The sequence below is a fragment of the Rhinoraja longicauda genome, chromosome 31 (genome assembly GCF_053455715.1).
Source record: "Rhinoraja longicauda isolate Sanriku21f chromosome 31, sRhiLon1.1, whole genome shotgun sequence".
Taxonomy (NCBI): domain Eukaryota; kingdom Metazoa; phylum Chordata; class Chondrichthyes; order Rajiformes; family Arhynchobatidae; genus Rhinoraja; species Rhinoraja longicauda.
In genome coordinates, this window is record NC_135983.1 from 14100799 (window position 1) to 14124707 (window position 23909).

Genomic DNA, 23909 nt, shown 5'->3' on the forward strand with positions numbered 1-23909 from the left:
CTTCTCCCCATACCCCCTCACTCCGCTATCCTTAAGAGCTCTATCCAGCTCTCTCTTGAAAGCATCCAACGAACTGGCCTCCACTGCCTTCTGAGGCAGAGAATTCCACACCTTCACCACCCTCTGACTGAAAAAGTTCTTCCTCATCTCCGTTCTAAATGGCCTACCCCTTATTCTCAAACTGTGGCCCCTTGTTCTGGACTCCCCCAACATTGGGAACATGTTATCTGCCTCTAATGTGTCCAATCCCCTAATTATCTTATATGTTTCAATAAGATCCCCCCTCATCCTTCTAAATTCCAGTGTATACAAGCCCAATCGCTCCAGCCTTTCAACATACGACAGTCCCGCCATTCCGGGAATTAATCTAGTGAACCTACGCTGCACGCCCTCCATAGCAAGAATATCCTTCCTCAAATTTGGAGACCAAAACTGCACACAGTACTCCAGGTGCGGTCTCACCAGGGCCCGGTACAACTGTAGAAGGACCTCTTTGCTCCTATACTCAACTCCTCTTGTTACGAAGGCCAACATTCCATTGGCTTTCTTCACTGCCTGCTGAACCTGCATGCTTCCTTTCATTGACTGATGCACTAGGACACCCAGATCTCGTTGAACTCCCCCTCCTCCTAACTTGACACCATTCAGATAATAATCTGCCTTTCTATTCTTACTTCCAAAGTGAATAACCTCACACTTATCTACATTAAACTGCATCTGCCATGTATCCGCCCACTCACACAACCTGTCCAGGTCACCCTGCAGCCTTATTGCATCTTCCTCACAATTCACACTACCCCCCAACTTAGTATCATCTGCAAATTTGCTAATGGTACTTTTAATCCCTCCGTCTAAGTCATTAATGTATATCGTAAATAGCTGGGGTCCCAGCACCGAACCTTGCGGTACCCCACTGGTCACTGCCTGCCATTCCGAAAGGGACCCATTTATCCCCACTCTTTGCTTTCTGTCTGTTAACCAATTTTCTATCCATGTCAGTACCCTACCCCCAATACCATGTGCCCTAATTTTGCCCACTAATCTCCTATGTGGGACCTTGTCGAAGGCTTTCTGAAAGTCGAGGTACACCACATCCACTGACTCTCCCTTGTCAATTTTCCTAGTTACATCCTCAAAAAATTCCAGTAGATTTGTCAAGCATGATTTCCCCTTCGTAAATCCATGCTGACTCGGAACGATCCCGTTACTGCTATCCAAATGCTCAGCAATTTCGTCTTTTATAATTGACTCCAGCATTTTCCCCACCACTGATGTCAGACTAACTGGTTTGTGCTTGTAAAAGATTCTGATTTTAAACCCTTCCATAAACAAATATTCCACTATTATTAAGTAAATAAATTGAGAGTTGGATTACACGTGTCATTATATAATTACAAATTGAGTTTAAATTAAATTTGATCATGTATATTGCTTCCTTTCAAATTTATGATCACTTTGATAAAACCATAGACTCTGTAACTCCCCTGGAAAATATGGTAGGCCATTGAAATGAATTTCAATTACAATGGCACACAAGTATTCATGAAACTTTTGAGATTTCATTCATCTGGTGTTGCTAAATCCCAAATAAACCAATTCCACAATTTTCATAAATCGCGAGCAAAATGAAACGGCTAGCGTTTTTATTGCATCTTTCACTTGCTCATTGGAATGCCCCATTGGCCTCTACAGTCAATGAAGCACTGTTAAATAGTAATCACTGCTGTGATCTAAGTAAAACATCAGTGAATTTGCACATAACGGCAACATGATAATGATCAGATAATCTATTTTTCCTTTCACTGTATTACAGCTAATGCAAAATAGATTACATGATTTTCAAACATGAAATATTTTCATAATAAACTGCAGCACTCCATGGTGAAATAAAATACCAATGGGAAGAAGTATAAAACATTGTGGTATGTGAGTATTACTCTTCATGGTACCTGAAACTATCAAACATAAATAGAGCTTATATAATAGTCTTGTATAATTAGTCTTATAAGAAATCATTGTCTGAATGTGAAATATAAATGGACTGGGAGGAATGTGAATGTCAGCTATCACCCAAACGCCAAGTGTGGAATTGGCATCAAGTTAGAAACTATCTTTGATTCAATTCCCCGCTCTTTAAATGACATGTTGCATTCTGCAAAAATATTTGAGGCAAAATCTCAAGAGGTAAGCTGGAAAAGTTAACAATTTATTTTTGTTTTATAAACTCAGAAACATAGCCATTGTAAACTGTAATTCTGTGTAATACTGCTTAGCACATAATATTGTAATCATGCAATTCAATTCTAGTTCCAGATGCTATGGTCATGAAATGTATGTCTCAAAGGCTAAGTAAACTGGATTGTTCCACGCTGGGCTGGGTGATGCATGGATTTCCTCATCATGTGTTGCAAGCTGAGATGTTAAAAGATGCAGGATTCTTATCAAACAGGTAAGCCTTAATATAATACCTAAAACACAATATATTGTCATTTGCACAGTCATATTGTAAACAGCGCACTACAACCTAAATGATACAATTCTGCCTTTGTAATGTAACTGCGCTCCCCGGAGTGGAGTCAGGAAAGGATCAATGGTAGGCAATAGTTGGCCTGGTAGAGTATGATTCCTTCTGCAGAGCATCTGGGTCTTGGAGAGAATCGTTAATGAGCCACACTGTATTAAACCGCTATATGCCAGGATGTATATTTTAAAATATTTAATTCCATGTCAAATGGTGTACAGAAAGCAAAACAAAGAGCGGGACGGACAAAGGGAGATTTGAGGAGAAAGATAAGATAGAAACAATAACATTGTGATTTTTTTTCAATTCCAGACAGCAATTAAAACTATCACATCTCTTATATCTGAATGGACAAGCTCTGATTTTTTTTCTCTGCGTTTAATGGATAATTATCCATAAGTTACTTCCTAATTTACTCTTTGTATTTGTGGTCTCACTGTTATTCTTACAACAGAACTGTCTATTATGTTTCCCAAATATATTTGATCAAATTCGGCCATGAGAATAAATTAGAATACAATTCCTAAGGGGATAGATCTTTGTCCTTTTGCACTTGCACTCTAATATCTTGGAGAGCAGAGGGATTGAATTTATGTGATTATTTTAAAGCAAATCTTTTTTAGGCAGTATCAAAGTATACAGTCTGAAGAAAGGTCCCAACCAGAAACGTCACCCATTCCTCTCCAGAGATGCTGCCAGTCCCGCTGAGTTACTCCAGCATTTTGTGTCCATCTTCAAAGTTTACAGCTTTGGTTTCTGTCTCCATTGCTTTTTAAGACCTGGTATTGAAGAACAAAAAAACAATGCACATAAGGAGTTATCACTTCACTCTTGTCCACTGTGTACAAAAGACTTTCTTGTTCTGTCAAGAAAATGGCAAACATATCATCCAATTATATTAGTTGTGATGCTTGAGAATTATTTCTCTCAAAATGGCACTTCCTGTTAAATTTGGTCTACTGAGAATAATGCATCAATCAATATGCTCTGACTGTGCTGAGTGGGACACATCTACTGCATTCTCCCTCCCAGATAGCATCTGTCCTGTTATGCAACTTGCTGGGTCAAAAATAGACACAGCACTGGATTAACTCAGTGGATCCAGGCAACATCTCTGAAGAACATGGATAGGTGACATGCCGAGTCAGGACCCTTCTTCACACTGATTGTAGTGGAGTGGGGGGGAGAAAGCTAGAAGAGAGGTAGGGGGCAGGACAATACCTGGCAAGTGATAGGTGGATACAGGTGAGGGGGGACTTTCCATTGGCAGATGGTTGGACAAAGACCAAAGTTGAAAAGACAAAAAGCATCTGATCAAAACCTCTTTGGGCATTGATCTTAGATGGGCCAGAACAGGCCTTGTCCACGATGTTGCTGAGAAAACCCTAGGTCGACAGCAACGTCCTGCTTAAGATTTACGTTCTGTTAAAGCTGTCAATTTTCTTTCAAGATTTTGCTATCTGAGCCATTCAAAAATCATTAAAAGTGATACATTAACAGATTTTAAATAATTAATAGATTAAAATGTGTTTAATAAAATTATTTAAAAACATATAATGTTTTTTAAAAATTTAAGCTAAAAATAAGGCAGCTCACCCTATTTTTCTTTTTCACTCAAGTAAATGAAATCTGCAAGCTACAGATAAAATAAATTCATTTTTCCCTAAATTAATGTCGGCCTAAGCAATTTTGTACAGATCTGTTTCTCTAAACAATTGATTCTTAATGAGGCTGGTATTAAGAAGGGAGAGGCGCCTGAAATTTAAACCAGTTGCCTTGCACATGGCTTTCTTTTTTACTTTGTTCCTCTGCACTGCCACGTCATGAAATTTAACTCGAGCATGGTTAAATTAATAAAATTAAAGCATTACTAACAGATAGAAGATTAAGTAGTAAGAGTGGGAAATCTGTTACTAACATTGTATTAGTCAGACTAAATTTGTACTCTGTTCATGGAACTTTTCAGAAGATTGTTAACTGCTTGAGTACAGGTAAATGAATCCATCAGTGTGCTGTATTTGCACATGCTTCAGTATTCTCCAGTGCCAATCCCCATATGGATTACTGAGAACACACAACAGATTAATAGAAGAATCAATGGGAAAATGGAGTTGAAATCTCCAGCTCAATCCTGGGGCCAGTAAGGTTAATAACCACATTATCAGCTACTCGGTCTTTACCTGTTTGAAGTGGTCGGTGTTGCTCTGCATAGCACAACCCTATCTTACTCCTCATTAATTGTTCTAATGCAGCTGTACCTGTCCTCTATCCTTGCCATTTACAAGAAGTTTGTTGGGCATGCAGTGGAATATTCATCACTCTTTAGTTCTGTGTGCAGAGAAAGCACTTTCATAAGGTGTGATTTTAGAGGATTATTGTGCTGTATCGGCAATGAAATAGAAAATGAACAAGCCAGAAACTTGGTTGTGAAATTGTGTCCATTAGAGAGAGAGGGGATTCTGGAATTTCAAATAAACATTTCATGTAAATTCACAGCTTTCTCTGTGTGTTTTCTAATTATATTCACCACACATTGCTGGCTTTGCCCAACTCAAATTTCATTGAATGCGCAATTATACTTGCGCTGTTTCTTGACATGCAATCTTGGGGTTGTTAAACTGAGATTTTTGATTTTAAGCACATTGAGTCAAGTACTGTTTCACATTATTTTAATGATGTTATTTTAAGAGGATAATGGACTTTAAAATGCCTTTTCATAATACCATATAAATATGTAGTGAATTTTTACTCCAGGACTTTTACAATGGCATGAAAGTAACCTATGTGTGGGCTTGGAGCCATTGGTAACGTTTCCTTAGGCAGATGATTTAGACTTTTTTGTGCATTACAACGGATGAGCCTTTTCCTTTGCAACACTTCACACTCAACTGCATTAAACTCTATTAACCTGTCCATTTAATCACATCAACAAAACCTTCTATTCCTTTATAATAGTGTTTGTCAAAATTCCATAGTTTCCAACGTTTAGCCAATATCCCTCTTAACTTTTCATGCCCATGAACCTGTCCAAGTGTATTTTAAATTATGTTGCAGTACCTGCTTCAACTACCTCTTCTGGAAGCTTGTTCATATTCCCAAAACCCTCTGAGTGGAAACTTTTATAACCTCTAGTTTTTTGATTCCCCTACCCTGGGTAAAAGACTGTGCATTGACCCCTCATGATTTTACACACCTCTATAAGATCACTCCTCAACTTCCTGTGCTCCAAAGAATAAAGTCTTAGACTACCCAACCTCTCCGTACAGCTCAGCCCCTTAAGTACTGGCAACATCCTTGTCAATCTTCTCAGCACTCTTTCCAGCTTAATGACATCCTTCCTATAGCAGGGACCAAAATTGAACACACTACTCCAAACTAGCCTCACCAACATCTTGTACAACTGTAGCATAATGCCCCAACTTCTAGACTCTACCCTGACTGATGAAGACCAATGTACCAAAAGCCTTCTTTACCACTCTATCTTCTGGTGACACCATTTTCAGAGAACTAGGTATCTCTACGCCTAGATCTCTTTGCCCTACAACATTCCCCAAGGCCCTGCCATTCAACATTCCCCAAGGCCCTGCCATCCCTGCCCTGATTTGACTTGCCAAAATGCAACATCTCACACATATCTGCATTAAATTCCATTATCCATTCCTCCGCCCACTTTCCTAGTTGGTTCACACGTTATAGGAGTAGAATTAGGTCATTCGGCTCATCGAGTCTACTCCACCATTCAATCATGGCTGATCTCTGCCACCTAATCCCATTTTCCTGCCTTCTCCCTATAAACCTTGACACCCATTCTAATCATGAACTTGGCTATCTCTGCCTTAAAAATATCCACTCTAGTCAGCCCTGTGTGGCAATGAGTTCCAAAGATTAACTACCCTCCTCGCCTCCTTTTTAAAAGTGCCCTTTAATTCAGAGGCTATTACCTCTGATCCTAGACACTCTCATCAGTGGAAACATCCTTTCCACATCCACTCTATCAATGCCTTTCATTATTATCATCATATCATCATCATATCATATATATACAGCGCGGAAACAGGCCTTTTCGGCCCACCAAGTCCGCGCCGCCCTGCGATCCCCGCACATTAACACTATCCTACACCCACTAGGGACAATTTTTTACATTTACCCAGTCAATTAACCTACATACCTGTATGTCTTTGGAGTATTCTGTAAGTTTCATAGCCTGCTGTAATTTTTGATAACCATTTTCACTGTCTACAATACCACCTATTTTCGTGTCATTTGCAAACTTACTAATCATGCCTTAAATGTTCTTATCCAAATCGTTAATATAAACAAACAATAATCGGCCCATCACTGATCCCTGAGGCACGCTTGTTATCACTGACAACCAGCCCGAAAAGCACCGTACTGCCACCACCTTCTGCTTTCTTCCATGAAACCAACTCTGTATCTAGTTAGCTTTCTCTCCCTGGATCTGATGTGATCTAACCTTCCAGAGAGAGCAGCTTACCATGCGGAGCCTTATCAAAAACCTTGCTGAGAGCTCACAAGTCTAGGGCTATGCTCTTATCAAACTTTTTAGTTACTACTTCAAAAAAACATCCAAACAACACCCGTGGTCAGGATCGAAGCCAGGTCTCTAGTGCTGTATGGTCAGCAACTCTACCAATGTGCCACTGTTCCACCTGTAGATAGGTTAGATAATCAGAACCTTTTCCCCAGGATAGAAAAATCAAATATCAGAGAGCTTTAAGATGAGTGGGGCAAAGTTTAAAGGAGATGTGCTTAGTAAATTCTTTACACCGAGTGGTGAGTGCCCGAAACATGCTGTTGTAGATGATGGTTCAGACATATACGATGCTGGCATTTAAGAGACTTTTAGATAGGCATATGGATATGGATTAGCCAGGACACCAGCAATTTCTTCTCTAGCTTCCCACAGGGTCCTTGGATATAACTGGTCGTCTTAGAACCATAGAAACGTAGAAAATAGGTGCAGGAGTAGGCCATTCGGCCCATCAAACCAGCACCGCCATTCAATATGATCTTGGCTGATCATCCAAAATCAGTACCCCGTTCCGGCTTGTTCCCCATATCCCTTGATTCCCTTAGCCCTAAGAGCTAAATCTAACTCTTTCTTGAAAACATCTAGTGATTTGGCCTCCACTGCCTTCTGTGGCGGAAAACTCCACAGATTCACAACCTCTGAGTGAAAAGGTTTTTCCTCATCTCAGTCCTAAATGGCCTACTCCTTATTCTTAAATTGTGACTCCTGTTTCTGGACTCCCCCTACATCGGAAACATTTTTCCTGCATCTACCCTGTCCAATCCTCTAAGAATTTTATTTGTTTCTATAAGAGATTGCAGTTTTAGGACATCCAGCTCCTCTTCGACTGTAATACAGACTATCATCAAGACACCTCCATTAACCATCCCAAGTTCCCCAGTCTTCATGTCTTTCTCCACTGTGAAATCAGAGGAGAAATATTAATTGAGGATCTTACCCATCTTTAGGGGTTCCACACGTAAATGAATGAATGAATGAATGAATGAATGAATAAGTTTATTGGCCAAGTATGCAGATACAAGGAATGTGCTTTGGTGCTCCGCTCACAAATGACAACTCAAACTTACAGTTAACAATTAAGAATAAAGCATAAACACATCAAAACAATAAGGATACACCATTACGGTCTAAACATGTGGGTGAAAATAAACCAGAGCAAAAAAGAGACTACAGACTTTGGTTATTGAGTAGAATTATCACTCGTGGAAAAAAAATGTTTTTATGTCTGGCTGTGCCTGCTTTGACAGTCCAGAGTCGCCTTCCAGAGGGAAGTGCTTCGAAGAGTTTGTGGCCTGGGTGTGAGGGGTCAGAGATGATCTTGCCCGCTCTCATCCTGGCCTTTGCAGTGTATAGTTCGTCAATGGGGGCAAGGTTGCAGTCAACAACCTTCTCAGCTGTGCGATCAGTAGATGATCACTTTGTTATCTGAGGGCCTTATTGCCTCTCTCGTTACCCTTTTTCCATTCACAAACTTATAAATTCTCTTTGGGTTCACCAAGTGGAAATATTTTTCTATGTCTACTGTCAAATCCTTTCATAATCTTATGCCATCCTGCAACCCTCAGGCCTTTTCTAGAGAGATCGATGAGCGATGCAAACATTAATTTGGATTTTTTTTGTTTAACTCATTTTGACACAGACAATAGCAAATCTGTCTGTACACGAAAGCATATTGGATAGCAAGTCGGGAAAACTGTGGCAATTCTAGCCAGTGAGTAATCCATTCAACATTTATGTTCAGAGCACTAGTTACATCTGGAATACGATCCCTAAAACATGTTAAAATACAAGAATTACATTTAATTAAATCTGCAGATGTCTTGTTAACTAAAGCCCTGATTATTTTGTGGATTCATGTCTGTGAAGAAGTTTGCACCCTATGAATAAATCTCCTTCAGGCATCTGCTGACAGGAGTTACAAGCACAAGCTGCCAAAAAAAAATCAAAGTGGATGACAATTGTGTTTGTTATTGTAAACGGTGGACCAGACATTCAGAGCTGTGCAACTATATCTTCTGAAACAATGGAAAGAAGTCTGGAATTAAAAATAGTATTTATGAAAATGCAGGTATCCCTGAACTGAAACCATAAAGGATTTTTAAAATAATATATTACAGGGTTCTGTATTTAAAGTTATGTTTTTTTATATGTCCCTCACTACACTGCAGAATTAATAATCACGCATTATGTGTGTTTAGTGTGTATTCTACAGACAGCTGCCCCTCTTGATTGTAGCCGTGGAATGTAGTCCCTGTCTTCTATTAACAATAATTAGCCTTGTAAGACGAATGGAAGGAGCCTTTTCTAATTGCCCCATTTGAGGGTCCAATTATATGCTATTAACGTTGTGGGTTAATCTGATGATGGGAGCATTCATTTGCATAACATTAAGTTAATTGAGCTGGAAGTAGCACTGGATACTGTTAATGATATCAGGATACAGTTTCGGAATGGATAATGATGACCCAAGATGAGGGATTCACCTGACATTTTCATTAATTAACAGCTATCTGATTACCTGAAGTAGCACAATGCACAGTGGAAAACTACATAACTACAGGCAGTTTAGAAATGAACTCATTGCATCGTGGCTCCTATTATAGAGATAACAGTTTCTTTGCCTGAGGGTTTCAAATCTGAAATCAAAAGTGAATCAAATTATGTTGTGCTTTGGTTTTGTAATCAAGCTTTGATATTTTGATGCTAATGAAAAGTTATGTTAGTAATCTAAGTCAAAAGCATTGGGCCACTTTCCAGATGGAGGAATGTAAGTGCTTAGAGCGTTTATTTGCACTGAGCTCTAATAAAAATAATGGAAAGCATTTTATTGTTTTATTAACATTGATTTTCATTTACAGTTCTCACTAGTTTGCTCAAGCGACCTTTCAAAAAATGACAAATTGGTAATGTGTCATTGTTGAGCCCTGGAGGATCTATTCTCAACACCCGTATTTTACCTCTCCAAGTTGTTGCTGTAGTGTCTATACAGCCCTTACTACCATTATTCACTGTATTTTTGCTACCTGTTTGATTGCCTCACATGCATTTCCTGGTAAACATTGGAATATTTTTTTAGCCCCTGGCACAAATGCTGCAAGCTTGACACGGACTTCAATTCCTCCCTGACTACATTATCCCAACTGATTGTACCTGTGATGTCCTCTTCATCTCTCATCTTAGTTTTTGGAACCATGATGTTTCCATTACAGACTTGACAATCGCAGTAATTGCATAAAATCCAGAAAAAGGCCATTTGGCCAAATAATCTGTGCCAATGCCAGTGCTCCACTTGAGTCTTTTCCATCCCTCCTCATTGAACTCTCAATAGGAGCTATTAAGATTACTCCCACTTTCCACTGCAGCCTTTGGTTATCAAGTGCTCGTCCAGGTACTTTTAAATATGATGAGGGTTTTTGATTCCAGATCCCCACTACATTTTGGATGAAGAAAGGATCACTGCAACTCCCTCCTAATTTTATACCAATTGATCTATGGTGCCTAGCTTTTTCCCTCATTGCTTCAGAAGTAGATCCTTTGTTTTCACCTGTCTAAGCCTCTCAATATGACACGCACAAACTAACTCCCCCTTGGCCTCTATTCCATACAAAGCCCATCTCTATTCTTATCTTTAATTCACTAGCCATGGAAATATCCATGTAAAATCTCCTCTGCACTTAGTGTTTCCATATCCATTCTGTAGTGGTGACTAGAACTGTGCAGCATTCTAACTTAACGAGTACTAAATGAGACAATTTAAAGACAATGTTTTGTTCTTTTCTCATTTTAAAAATGAGCACCACCATTCATTAAGATCATGGCTGCTTCTTAACCTCTCCACCATAAACACATAGACAGCACAGAAAAAAGACCTACAACACAACCAAGCCAATCATCAATGTTCTGTAACCTCTATATTTTGGCTATTCAAGTCCTCATTTAGATCTATTTTAAATGTTGTGAGTTTAGTTTAGAGATGCAGCACAGAAACAGGCCCTTTAGCCCACCAATTCCACGCTAACCATCAATCACCCATTCACACTAGTTCTGTGTTATCCCACTTTCTCGTCCTCTCCCTGCACATTCGGGGCAATTTTACAGAGGCCTATTAACCTACAAATTCACACATCTTTGGGACATGGGAAGAAACTGGAGTACCCGGAGGAAATCTCCTCGGTCACGGGGAATGTGGATAGCAAGATGGTGCTGGAGCATGACTTCCCAGAGAAGGATCTACTATTATCTGATACAGTCGCTCTACTCTTTTAAATATCGTTTCTACCTATAAATCTATATTCCCCTTTACTCTTCCTCTTGTTCTTGAGTTTGAACTGATTGTACTGATGTATGTCTGATCTGATTGAATAGTATGCAAAACAAATCTTTTCATTGTACCTTGGTACATGTGATAATAATCAAGCTAAACCTAAACCAAACTCCAGCAATTCCACTGTGCTGCCCCAGCAATTCCACTGTGCTGCCTCCACCATGCCCATGGGCAGAGCAGAGCATTCCAGAGGCTAAAATGGTTAGACCTCAGATTCCTTTTAAACCACTTTCCCCCTTCCCCAAAACATATAAAGCCTCAGGTTTTATAACCCTCTTGACACAGGGGAAGGTTTCTACTGTCTCACTTATCTATGGCCCTCATAATTTTGTTTAATTCTGTCAGGTCCCTCTTGGCCTTCTGCCTCCAAGGAAAAAAAACCCAACCGAAGCAGTCTCTCCTCATAAACAAAATATTAAATCCCAGACAACACCCTGACGCATCTCCCCTGTTCTCTCTCCACATCTTGTGATTCATTTAAAGAATGTCATGCTCTTTTGAGTGATATTAAGGTATTTTTATAATAAAATTAAACTGCAGAAGCAGACACAAAAGTTCTCAATTGAACATTCACAAGACAATTTATCAACTGACAGCACTGTACTGGAAGAGCAGCACAGACTAAGTACTCAAGTCCTGGACTTCTGACCTTTGAGACAAGATTGATATAAAAGTAAAATAGTACCAGTGAACGCGAGATGAACAATGGAAATATTAGTTTCAAGTTACAGCATGGAAACAGGCCCTTCGGCCCACCGAGTCTACGCCGACCATCGATCAACCATTCACACATTAGTTCTGCACACTCCCTACAACACTAGTGACAATTGAGAGGCCAGTTATCCCTGCTGGTAATGTGGTTATTTATTTGTACGCCCAGTTAGGAGGCATTAGTTCAGCTGTTACACTACACTTAGTTTTGCATGTTACCCCAGCAAATTATACCAGGTAGAGAGAAAAAATAAACAGAGTGCAGAATACGATGCTACAGCTGCAGAGAAATTGCAGCAAAAAAAAGCAAAATGACACAAGATTTTATACATTCTAATCGTTGGTGAAAAGCGTCATGATTTGATCAGTAAAATTATAAGAACTTTTATGAAGGAAAAGCTTTGTCTGCCTTAATAAATCTTTCTTGCATTGATAATTAAAAACCTCTGTCTAGTAATCCTTGAGGCTTTTCTGACAAGAATTAAATAGGCAAAATGACATGGGCATACATGTCAGCAAATTAACACCAGAAACAAAACCTGAAAAATGAAGATCAAATCCACCAGATAATTCATAGTTCTGTCATAAAGATTTGAAAGCAGAACAAGCAAACCCAACAGCATTTTCAGAACCTTGTAGCAAAACTACCCTCAGATAGAATTTAAACCTATCAGGCTAATAAGAGCAACACACTGTGAATAGATTATATCAAGAAACAAACTGGTTGAGATTTTTAAAGCTCTGAATTTATTTTCCTGCATTTATAAAATCATCTGTTTTCTAGTTAACTCACTAAATGATGTCTAGTTTTTGTTTGTGAAGTATCACTAACATTGGCTGCTGTCAGTCAATTAGTGGACCTGAGGTCATCAAGGGAGATTTCATTCATGCATTGTAAACTTGATCCTGATGAAATTTTGAGTAGTTTCCATTTTCAAGTGTTATGCCACTTAATTTGTAAGTAGGGTTGAAGTGCACTTATTGCATTACTGGCATCCTCCATTATCCGTATCTGCTCAGTCGCCATAAAATGTGTTCTAGGACGTCTGGAATGGTGATGAGTTTGCTGCATTTTGTGTGCACGTTATCAAATATAAAACAAATGAGTTTTTACCATATGTTATGTCAAAGTGCAATATGTGCATCTTACACAATACTTCGATAAATCTAATTACTTCATTTAATACTGTAAGGCAGTGCAGTAGCAAAGCTTGAGAGACACTGCCTCAATGAAGCAGATCCATGGATTCAGTCCTGACCTTGGGCCATATCTGTGTGGAATTTGCACATTATCCTGAGACCACGTTGATTTCTTCCAAGTGCTCTGGTGTCTTCCCATATTCCAAAATGTGCACGTGTAATAAGTATATGCATTGTTTCTGGATGGAAAAGGGTAGATCTTCAATTTCATCTTTTGCAGAATTTATTTTTCATTAATTTACAAAGAAGGGAAATCAGACAGATTCTGCTAGAAATGTGCAATGGGCCCTGCAAGATATTCCTCACCATGAATCACTGGAAGAGGTAGTGGGGGAAATCTAAGCAGCACTTTTCTTTTATCTTATTTGAGGATTTTTTATTTAATCGTTTTCAGCATCTGAGCGTCCCTGGCAGGGCCAGTAACTGTGGCACATCCTAAATGGCCCTTGTGAAGACATTGGTGAACTGTCTACCTGAATCTCGCAGTCATTCCTTCCCACCCTGCTTCTTGTAAAGACTCTATCCCCTACTCCCAATTCCTCCGTCTACGTCCAATCTGCGCCTAGGATGAGGTTTTGCATACCAGCTCATCGGAGATATCCTCATTCTTTAGGGAGCGGGTGTTCCCCTCTTCCATTATAGATGAGGCTCTCACTAGAGTCTCCTCGATATCCCGCAGCTCTGCTCTTGCTCCCCCTCCCCCCATTCGCAACAAGGACAGACTCCCCCTTGTCCTCACCTTCCACCCCATCAGCCGTCGCATATAACATATAATCCTCCAACATTTTTGCCATCTCCAACGGGATCCCACTACTGGCCACATCTTCCCATCTCCACCCCTATCTGCTTTCCGCAGAGACCATTCCCTCCGCAAATCCCTGGTCAACTCGTCCCTTCCCACCCAAACTACCCCCTCCCCAGGTACTTTCCCCTGCAACCGCAGGAGATGCAACATTTGTCCCTTTACCTCGCCCCTCGACTTAGTCCAAAGACCCCGACCATCTTTTCAGATGAGGCAGAGATTCACTTGCACCACCTCCAACCTCATCTACTGTATCCGCAGTTCCAGGTGTCAACTCCTGTATTTCGGCGAGACCAAGCGCAGGCTCGGCAATCGTTTCGCTGAACACCTCCGCTCAGTCCGCCTAAATTTACCTGATCTCTCGATTGCTCAGCACTTTAACTCCCCATCCCATTCCTAATCTGACCTATCTTCCTGGGCCTCCTCCATTGTAACAGTGAGGCTCAGTGCAAATTGGAGGAACAGCATCTCATATTTCACTTGGGTAGCTTACACCACAGCAGTATGGACATTGACTTCTCTAACTTCAAGTAGCCCTTGCTTTCCTTCTCTCTCCATCCCCTCCCTCTTCCCAGTTCTCTCACCAGTCCGACTACATTTTATCTCTGTACCGCCATTCCCCTGACATCAGTTTGAGGAAGAGTCTTGACCCAAAACGTCACCCATTCCTTCTCTCCAGAGATGCCACCTGTCCCGCTGAGTTACTCCAGAATTTTGTGTCATTCCTTTGAAGGTACTCCCACAGTGGTATATGGTAGAGAGTTCCAGATCTTAGACCCATTGACTACAAAGTATATTTCCACTTGGAGGGCCACCTGCAGATGGCAGAATTCCTGCATAACCATGGTTCTTCCCACTAGTAAAGGTTACTAGTTTGTGAGATGTTCTCAGAGCAATCTAGGCAAGTAACTGCAGTTACTTTGTAGATAGTTCACACTGCCACTGTTCATCAGTAGCGGAAGGAAGGAATGTGTAGAGTGGTTTATGAAATGCCAGTCAAGCAGACTGCTTTCTCTGATGTTTTAAGCATTCTGAGATTGTCGGTACTGCACTCAACTAGGAAAATGGTTTATTCGATCGTATTCTGACTTGCCCTTTGTAGTTGGTGGAAAGTCCTTGAGATATCAGGAAGTGAGTGACCCATGTTAGAATATCCAGGCTCTGATCTGTTTTTGTAGACATGTTTTTTATGTGGCTAATCCAGTTGTGTTTATGGTAATTGATGCACCCTGTATCGATAGTGGGGGTGTAGGCAATGGCTTTATGATGAGAGGGGCAAATGGGTGGCAGTGGAGGCAAATGGTGGTGGAGGCAGATATGATAGTGGCATTTAAGGGACTTTTGAATAGGTACATGGATGTACAAGGAATGGCGAGATATGGATAAGGTGCAGGCAGATAAGATTTGGTCTTGCCATTATTTTTGCATAGACATTGTGGACCAAAGGGCCTGTTCCTGTGCTATACTGTTTTCTGTTTTATGGTCTCTGTTCTATGTAGCTTTGGTTTAAGATCATTCAGTATGCAACAGTTGGTCTATTTTCTAGTGCTTCTTTATTTGCCTCAGTTTGTTTGTGGCCACAGACAGATTGCACATAGACAGCAGGTCGGTTTACTGTTGTTAAAATGCTCTCCTTTTTCCCCCAATGGTAAACAGACCCAAAGTCTTTGCTTAATTCTTTGCCTACCAAAATCTTCATAAGCAGACACATAATGTGTTTAATTTCTTCAATTATATTCTAAGCTCACAACCTCCTTCGTATAATATGCGCACCTAGTTCATTGCATATTTTTCATAGTGCCATGCCTTATCAATACGTAGTCATCTTGAAATCGCTTTAAAGCTGTACATCGTGTATTTTATGATAATATTTAATCCTGCCTGTTAATTTGGCTCATTAATTGGTTATTGGCATATTGGTTGTGTATTAAAATCTTTTCTCTTTCACTTTCCTCCGTTCAGTTTATTGTCACTTGTAATAAGGTACAGTGAAAAGCTTTTTGTTGCGTGCTAACCAGTCAACAGAAAGACAATACATGAATACAATCAATCTATTTACATCATATAGATACATGATAAGGGAATAAGTTTAGTGCAAGGTAAAGCCAGCAAAGTCCGGTAAAGGATGGTCCGAGGGACATCAGAGATAGATAGTAGTTCAGCACTGCTCTCTGTTTGCGGTAGGTTGATTCAGTTGCCTCATAGCAACTGGGAAGAAACTGTCCCTGAATCTGGTGGTGTGCGTGTTCACACTTCTGTACCTTTTGCCTGATGGGAGAAGGCCTCAGCCTCTTCTCAATGTGGAAATAATCACTGCATATTGGTTGTGTATTAAAATATTTCATGCCATAAAATGAATTTGATCTCTTTAACAGAGTTCCATAATTCTAAATAAATCAGTAATTACTTTCCAGCAAGCGATAAAAATCGACCTCCAGTTCTCTGATTGCTGTGAATACCGTCATGCAGAATATTGCAAAGAATATTCAGTGACTTAAAAAAAAGAAAAGTACCTGTCCTTTAGTTAAATAAGTACAAACAGTGATAATGCTTCTAAAGTAATTAGGTGCGAAATGCCATGGAATGTCCTGAAATTATGAAAGGCCCCATTTAAATGTTGGTCCTTTTAATGTTAACTAGATGGGCGTGGACCCGTTGGGTCCAAATCTCTCCTGCGGGCACGACAATCCTCCCCTAACTGACGATCCTGCGGGCCCAGCAACTCTCCCCCAACTGACGATCAGGGGACCCGTTGGCGGGCAGGGAGTGTCCCCCGGGGCCGTGGGCAGGCGAGGGGGAACAGGGAAGGGGAGAGGGTACCACTCACCTCGGCCCCTTGCGGCCAGTGCTGCAGCCAGAGCGAGACGTGGACCCGAAGCCTCCTGCAGCTCGGCAGTGAACGGCCATCATATTAGGACCCTCTGCTACCGCGCTGCATCACGGGAGGAAGGTCAGGCATGGGGTACGCCGGGACTGGTGCTAGTCCTGGTATTAAAGTTAGCGGCAGCTCGCCGGCTCAGCAGTCCCCCTCCCCCCTCATTGGCCACCACTCCTGCCACTCTGGCGGGTCCCGCCCCCGGCAGCCATCGTGGACTCCTCCTCCCACATTGGCCGCCACTCTCGTCACTCGGGCGGGTTCAATTGTGACTTCGAATGCTGAAGACGGCCAGGGTAAGTTGAAAAGGTAATTTTTAAACTTAAAAATGCCAATAACTTTAAAATTATGATCGATTTGAATGAAACTTGGGTAATACAGACCCCAGAACAATGGTGAGTAAGGTGGGCCTAAAATTGTCACGCTATCGTGTACCGTTTTGGCTGTGGGGTCAACGGGGAACAAACATAGGGGACAAGGAACAAACAATCCCCCATACACTAGCACTATCCTACACACTGTACAATTTACAATTTTACCGAAGCCAAGTAACCAACAAACCTGCACGCCTTTGGAGTGTGGCAGGAAACCGGAGCACCTGGGGAAAACCCACTTCGTCATGGGGAGAATGTACAAACTCCGTCCAGACAGCATCCGTAATCTGGATCGAACCTGGATCTTTGGTGTTGTAAAGCAGCAACTCTCCCACTGCGCACCATGCCGCCTAAATCTGGCTGATATTGTCAGGACTTAGTCTGGGTGGCAGAATGGTACAGTCAGTAGAACTCATGGTTCCAGTGGCCCAGGTTCAATCTTGATTTCTGCTGCCTGTATGGTGTGTCTCTGTGACCACACAGATTTCAGGATATTATATATTAGATTCATGCAGTGCAGAAACAGAACCTGCGGCCACCAAGTCCACACCAATTATCAAGTGCCCATTTATACACATTCTATGCCAATCTCATTTTATTCTCCCCACATTACCATCATCTTCCCCACATTTTACCACTCACCTATATACCAGGACCAATTAATGACCAATTAACCTACCAACCCACCCATCTTTGGGACATGTAAAGAAATCACGTGGTTGGAGGGAGAATGTGCAAACTCCACGCAGACAACAATGGAGGTCAGGATCGAACATAGGTAGCGGGAACTATGAAGCAGTAGTTCTGCTGGTTGCACTCCTGTGCTGCAGTATATAACATATGGATTAACGGAAGATGGTTATTTCAACAACTTCACCATAACATTAACTTTCACAGCAACAACTAGCATTCCTTATAATGATGGCAAAACTGGCAGTGTTCATTTTTGTTATACTATAAAATGGATGACAATTTGTAGAGTGTGTGTGGCAGTGATATCCAGAAGTTGCTATCAGTCACTGCCGGCTGCTTTAAAATAGTGCTGTTTTGCAGCCCTCGTCACGTTAACCTTGTAATTTGCTTAGTACATAAATTAAAGTATTTATTAACTACTTGAAAAAGGAGGACCCGTTGGGCCCAAACCTCTCCTGCATTGGTCTAGCACTCTCCCACTCCCCCCTCCCCTTCCCCTCCCCCCTACTCCCCCCCACTCCCCCTTCCCCTCCCCCCCACTCAAGCACTCTATCCCCCTCAACCCCCCTTTCCCCCCCTCCTCTCCTCACCCCCCCATCTACTCACCGACTCGCCCACTCCATTCCCCTCAACCCCACTTATCCCCCCCTCCTCTCCTCATCCCTCCACCCACTCCATCCCCCCTCAACTGTCTGATCACTGAGGACCAGGCGAAGGCAGAAGCTCTTGCAAACCAATTTCAACACATTTTCACCCGGGAGGATACGGAGCCTTCATCATTTCCGGGTCTGCCGCCCAGCCTGTATGCTGATATGCCTATTATTAAAATTGAGGTTGAAGGTGTAAAGAAGTTACTGCTCAACATCAATACAACAAAAACTATTGGACCTGACAAGATACAGAATCAAGCCCTTAAGATCATGGCCGAAGAACTGGCTCCTGTTTTGCAGTTCATTTTCCAACAGTCGCTTGACTCAGGTGATGTTCCGCTGGATTGGAGGAAGGCTAACATCATTCCTCTCTTTAAGAAGGGTTCAACCACCAACCCTGCTAATTATCGTCCTGTTTCATTAACAAGTACTTGCTGTAAACAACTGGAGCATGTAATCGATAGTAACCTGATGAAACACCTTAGCAAACATAACATACTTGCTGACAACCAACATGCATTTAGGAAGCATAGATCATGCAAGTCTCAGCTGATCCTGACAACAAATGACCTGGCCAAGAACCTTGATAGCAACGTCGTCACAGATTTAGCAGTGCTAGACTTTTCTAAAGCATTTGATGTCATCCCTCACCAGAGACTGCTTCGGAAGCTTGACTTCTACGGTATTCGTTCCAACACGAAACGATGGATTTCCAGTTTTCTGACAAAATGTCTTCAGCGAGTGTGTGTGAATGGAAAAAGCTCTGATTGGCGTCCAGTGTTAAGTGGTACACCTCAGGGCACAGTATTGGGCCCACATCTGTTTTTGCTTTACATTAATGACATCCATGAAAAAATCACAAGCAGACTATTCGCTGATGATTGTTTGCTGAACCATCCAATTAAGTCAGCTGATGATAAAGGTGCTCTTCAAAACGATTTCGATACTATGGTTGCGTGGTCACAACAATGGGGCATGCAGTTCAATCCTTCCAAATGTGAAACCATGCATGTCACCAGGAGGAGGAAACCAGGTAAAATATCATATAATATCCTTGGTGCCACCCTTGAAGAATCCAAACAGACCAAGTATCTTGGCATCAAATTACAGAAGGATCTACATTGGAATGGTCAGACTCATCATGCAACGGTGAAAGCAACAGGTGTCCTAAATTTTCTGAGACGCAACTTTTATCATTGTTCAACTTCTATCAAGGGGAAGTTATACTTCACCCTTGTTAGACCTCATTTGGACTACGCAGTTACAGCATGGGATCCATACACAAATAGAAGCATTTCTTCTGTCGAACGTGTCCAAAGACAGGCAGCTCGATTTGTTACAAGTACCTATGAGAGAGAAACGAGTGTTACCAAACTTCTAAATTCATTGGGGTGGAATCCGCTCCAAGACAGACGTAAAGCCCACCATTTGACCTGTTTTTACAAAATGTTAAATGGTCAGCTCAACATAGATTACCAAATCTACACCAAACCCAAACCCATCAGGAGCAGACGAGGGCATTCGATTCAATTCGAGATGCCAGCGACCAAGACAGATGTGCATAACAATTCATTCTTCCCTCGCACAATTAAAGCATGGAATAGTCTTCACCCTACTATAGTTACTCAACCAGACACAACTAAATTTAAGGTAGCTCTTCTTCTCCAAGAAGCCCTTCTTGCTTAAGTCCATACTCCGCCATCTCCAGTTTAAATTCCATTTGGAATATTTTGGAGGACCAAGAACCAAGAACCCCCCTTATCCTCCCCTCCTCCCCTCTCCCCCCACCCACTCCCACTCACCCACTCCATCCCCCTTTAACCCCCCTGAAAACACCCCCAAATCTCTCTGCATTGGTCTAGCAACCTCCCCTCCCCCTCCCCATTTCCCTCCCCTTCCCCTCCCCCCCACTCACCCACTCCATCCCCCTCAACCCTCCATATCCCCCCCTCTTCCCCTCCCCACTCACCCACTCCATCCCCCCTCAACCCCCCTTAGCCCCCCATCCTCCCTTCCCCTATAACACCGATTTCAATGAAACTTCTACCATTAGCACCAAAGGGACGACGGTGAGTAAGGTGGGCCTAAAATTGTCGTGCTATCGTATACCGTTTTGGCTGTAGTTCAGGAACAAACAAACAAACAAACGAGAGTTTTAGTATATAGATTGTATTTCCTTTAGGTAAATATTTCAAAATTATATTAAAATTATATATTAAGCTTGTTTTTTAGCTTCCCAATATCAGGTATGTTGTCATTTTTATTCATGCAGTATCAAATATTTTAAATATGACTTTAAACGTTGTGCTTTTTATTTTCTTATTTGCTGTCTGTGGAGATTTCAATTATGTGATTGGCTGTTCAGTGATATCAGTGTTGCTGGGAACCAGAAATCATAGGGAACTGGTTACCGACAGCAACCGAAGAGGAAAAAGCCTGCCTCAGAGACTGCATTCACTGTGGGAAGCTTTGTTACTTTGCAGTTGATTGTGAACCCAGGTTTGGACACAAAGTGGAATTGATAACAAATGATATGAATGTGTCTGCACAAGAGTGCAGGGGGTTCCCACGTTTCCTGAAATATTCATGTAAAAAATTTAATAGATTACAGATGCACATGTTTTCATGATAATATTAAGGATGTGCATGTGCCGTCAGAAGAAGGGTCTCGACCCGAAATGTCACCCATTCATTCTCTCCAGAGATGCTGTTGAGTCACTCCAGCTTTGTGTGTCTATCTTTGGTTTAAACCAGCATCTGCAGTTCCTTCCTACACATTATTCAGTATCTCTAAATAGGTTTAAGATGTGCCATTCTAGATACAATTGTCTTTTCATCACAAAGTTGCCAAAATATCCTTCAGATGAGGGTCATCAGACAATGAAGACCACAATTGACTCCCACATTGACTAAGACTATCAACAAAATTCTCTTTATTCCTGTTACAAATTCAAATTTTCTCTCTTTCTAACCCATACTTTCAAGATATGTCTACAATAAACTAATCCACACATGCCTCTTTAGAGCATCTGAATGATTAATGTTTATCTGATAAGCAAAATAATTGTTTGATGGCTCATGACAAATTGATTTTGTTAGAGCAAACAGAGCAAACTCTTTTGTTAGAGTTTGACTGACGGGCCTATTTCCATGCTGTATGATTCTATGCTGTATAAAATATTCCCCACTGAAAGATTTTTTTGATTTTTCATTTACTTTATTGTCTAAATCTCTGGGGTTCAGATATTAAGGTTGTTTTGCCTCCATAAAATTGACTTAAGTGGAATTGCTTCTTTGAAAGTATCTTGATTGGAGGCAAACCTCTTCACTTCTTTGCTTTCTCCCTCCTCCTGCCCTTTCTCGCTCTCTTACCTATTTACTGTTTCTCTATCCTTCTCCATCTTCATCTTTGCTATTATTTGCAGTGTTAAAACAATTGAAGATTGGTCCACCACTGAAAATAATATATAACAGGGGCAAAGAGATAGATACAACATTAAAATACCTGAACATAGATCAGTTTAACTTTTGGTGAATGGACATGCCAAAAGAAGTGTATTTCAATAAATACTACAGGTTAAACGGTAAAGATGTGTTGTACAGAATAATTTTGGTAACAACATTGAGCTATTGTAGAGGATAATAAAAGACTGCATGGTGTACACTTTGACAATGTGAAAGCCAAATCTGGTGACACCTTCTAGCTAAAATTGGTTATGTAAATTTTGAAGTGATGGAACAGGCCAGTATCAGAGCAGTTGTGATATTCATTTTATATGGCTGTTGTCAGAGATTCATAATAATTTCTGTGGCTGATGCATGAATTGTTCATCTACGTGCGTGGTGGAACTTGTCAGCTCTCAGCCAGAATCCTAAGGGGAATATCTCATCACAGAAGAAAAATGGCATTAAATAATTTCCCCCCACAGCAAATGTGCCACATGTCAGTGGAGGAAGGAGTTGTGGGTCAGCCTAGACAGATGGGATGAAAGTATCTTCTCCCTCTGATAAGCATTAAGGGTCCTTACTGAAATTCATTCTGACATGCAATCAGTTCTCAGAAGCAGCAGGTCTACAACGTAAAACTGTCCACATTTGAGTTCTAATTGGGCAATCTCAGTCAAAGAGACTGTGCGGGTAGCTTGCGAGTGGAATGGAATTGTGCAGTTGAAGGCTCTCCTTCATTTTCTCAGTTGAGAGCTAAATCACATTTCCTGGGGTTCCAGAGTGCTTTCCACTGGGATATCAGACCTGGAAATGACTGATGTTGTCACTGGATACAAAGAGGACAGGTTTTATTTTCTGCTTACGATCTCCACTTGTGGACCATACAAAAGCAACTAAGATTGGAGGAGACTGCCATGCATTCCGAGCTGAAAGAGGAGCTAAGTAAGCATGATGGAAGAAGAAATTAAAGAAAAATGAGCTCCAAAGTAGATCTAAAGAGATAAGTGGGCTACTCTTTCAGCCTTCTACGCACACAGCCAAAAACTGATTCAATTCCGGATGGTTTTAACTACACAAAAGCTTGGCTTAGCTTCTACATGTTACAGGATCAACAAGAAAGTAAACAATTGAAGTCTTTGAGAATGATTAAATATGCATGGCTATCTGTGACAGGCAGATAAAGTAAAGCAATTAGGCACGTAATCCGAGTGGTAGGCAGCAGCAGCCCCAAGCTCTCTATTAGTTAATGTAGTTTGTACCTCCTCATCCCATCAAATCAGCTAACACTTCCACTAATTGGTTCATGAATTATGCAGCTTCCATTATAATTTAATCACCAATAAACATTTTGGGCCGGTGTAGAATGTATCTCTCATTAATTCGTTAATTTAAGCAGATGGAAGGGTGATCGGGTGAACGGGTGGCATACATTGCCCAAGGCAAAATAAAAAGTGGACAAATAAAATAGAAAATAAAGGGAGGAGGAAACCTTTCAGGATTTCAGTTGTCAGAAACCTAATCTTCAAGCTGACAGCCGCCTTCCTCTCTGACACTGAAATTGAGTGACAGATTCATATCAGCGCTTGTCAAATGCCTAAACATCAGGCTGGTTGGTAAACAGAGCACAATGTAAATTAATTCTCATCTTACAACCCTTTCTCTGTTCCATGAATATTTCAGCACAAGCAGCATAAATATTAATACTAATAGCTTTGCTCAGTAGTTATTATTTCTGTTTTATGACAAATATTCATAAAATA

At 41.1% G+C, this 23909-nt stretch overlaps 1 protein-coding gene across 2 annotated transcripts in view; it reads left to right on the top strand.

The window, feature by feature from the left end:
• Nucleotides 1–23909, top strand: part of ak8 (adenylate kinase 8) — a 105687-nt gene that overhangs the window by 62087 nt on the left and 19691 nt on the right. For both annotated transcript variants that reach the window (XM_078425877.1, XM_078425876.1), the window contains one exon: nucleotides 2308–2449. In XM_078425877.1, coding sequence (XP_078282003.1) covers nucleotides 2308–2449 — 142 coding nt within the window. The remainder of the gene's footprint in view (nucleotides 1–2307; nucleotides 2450–23909) is intronic.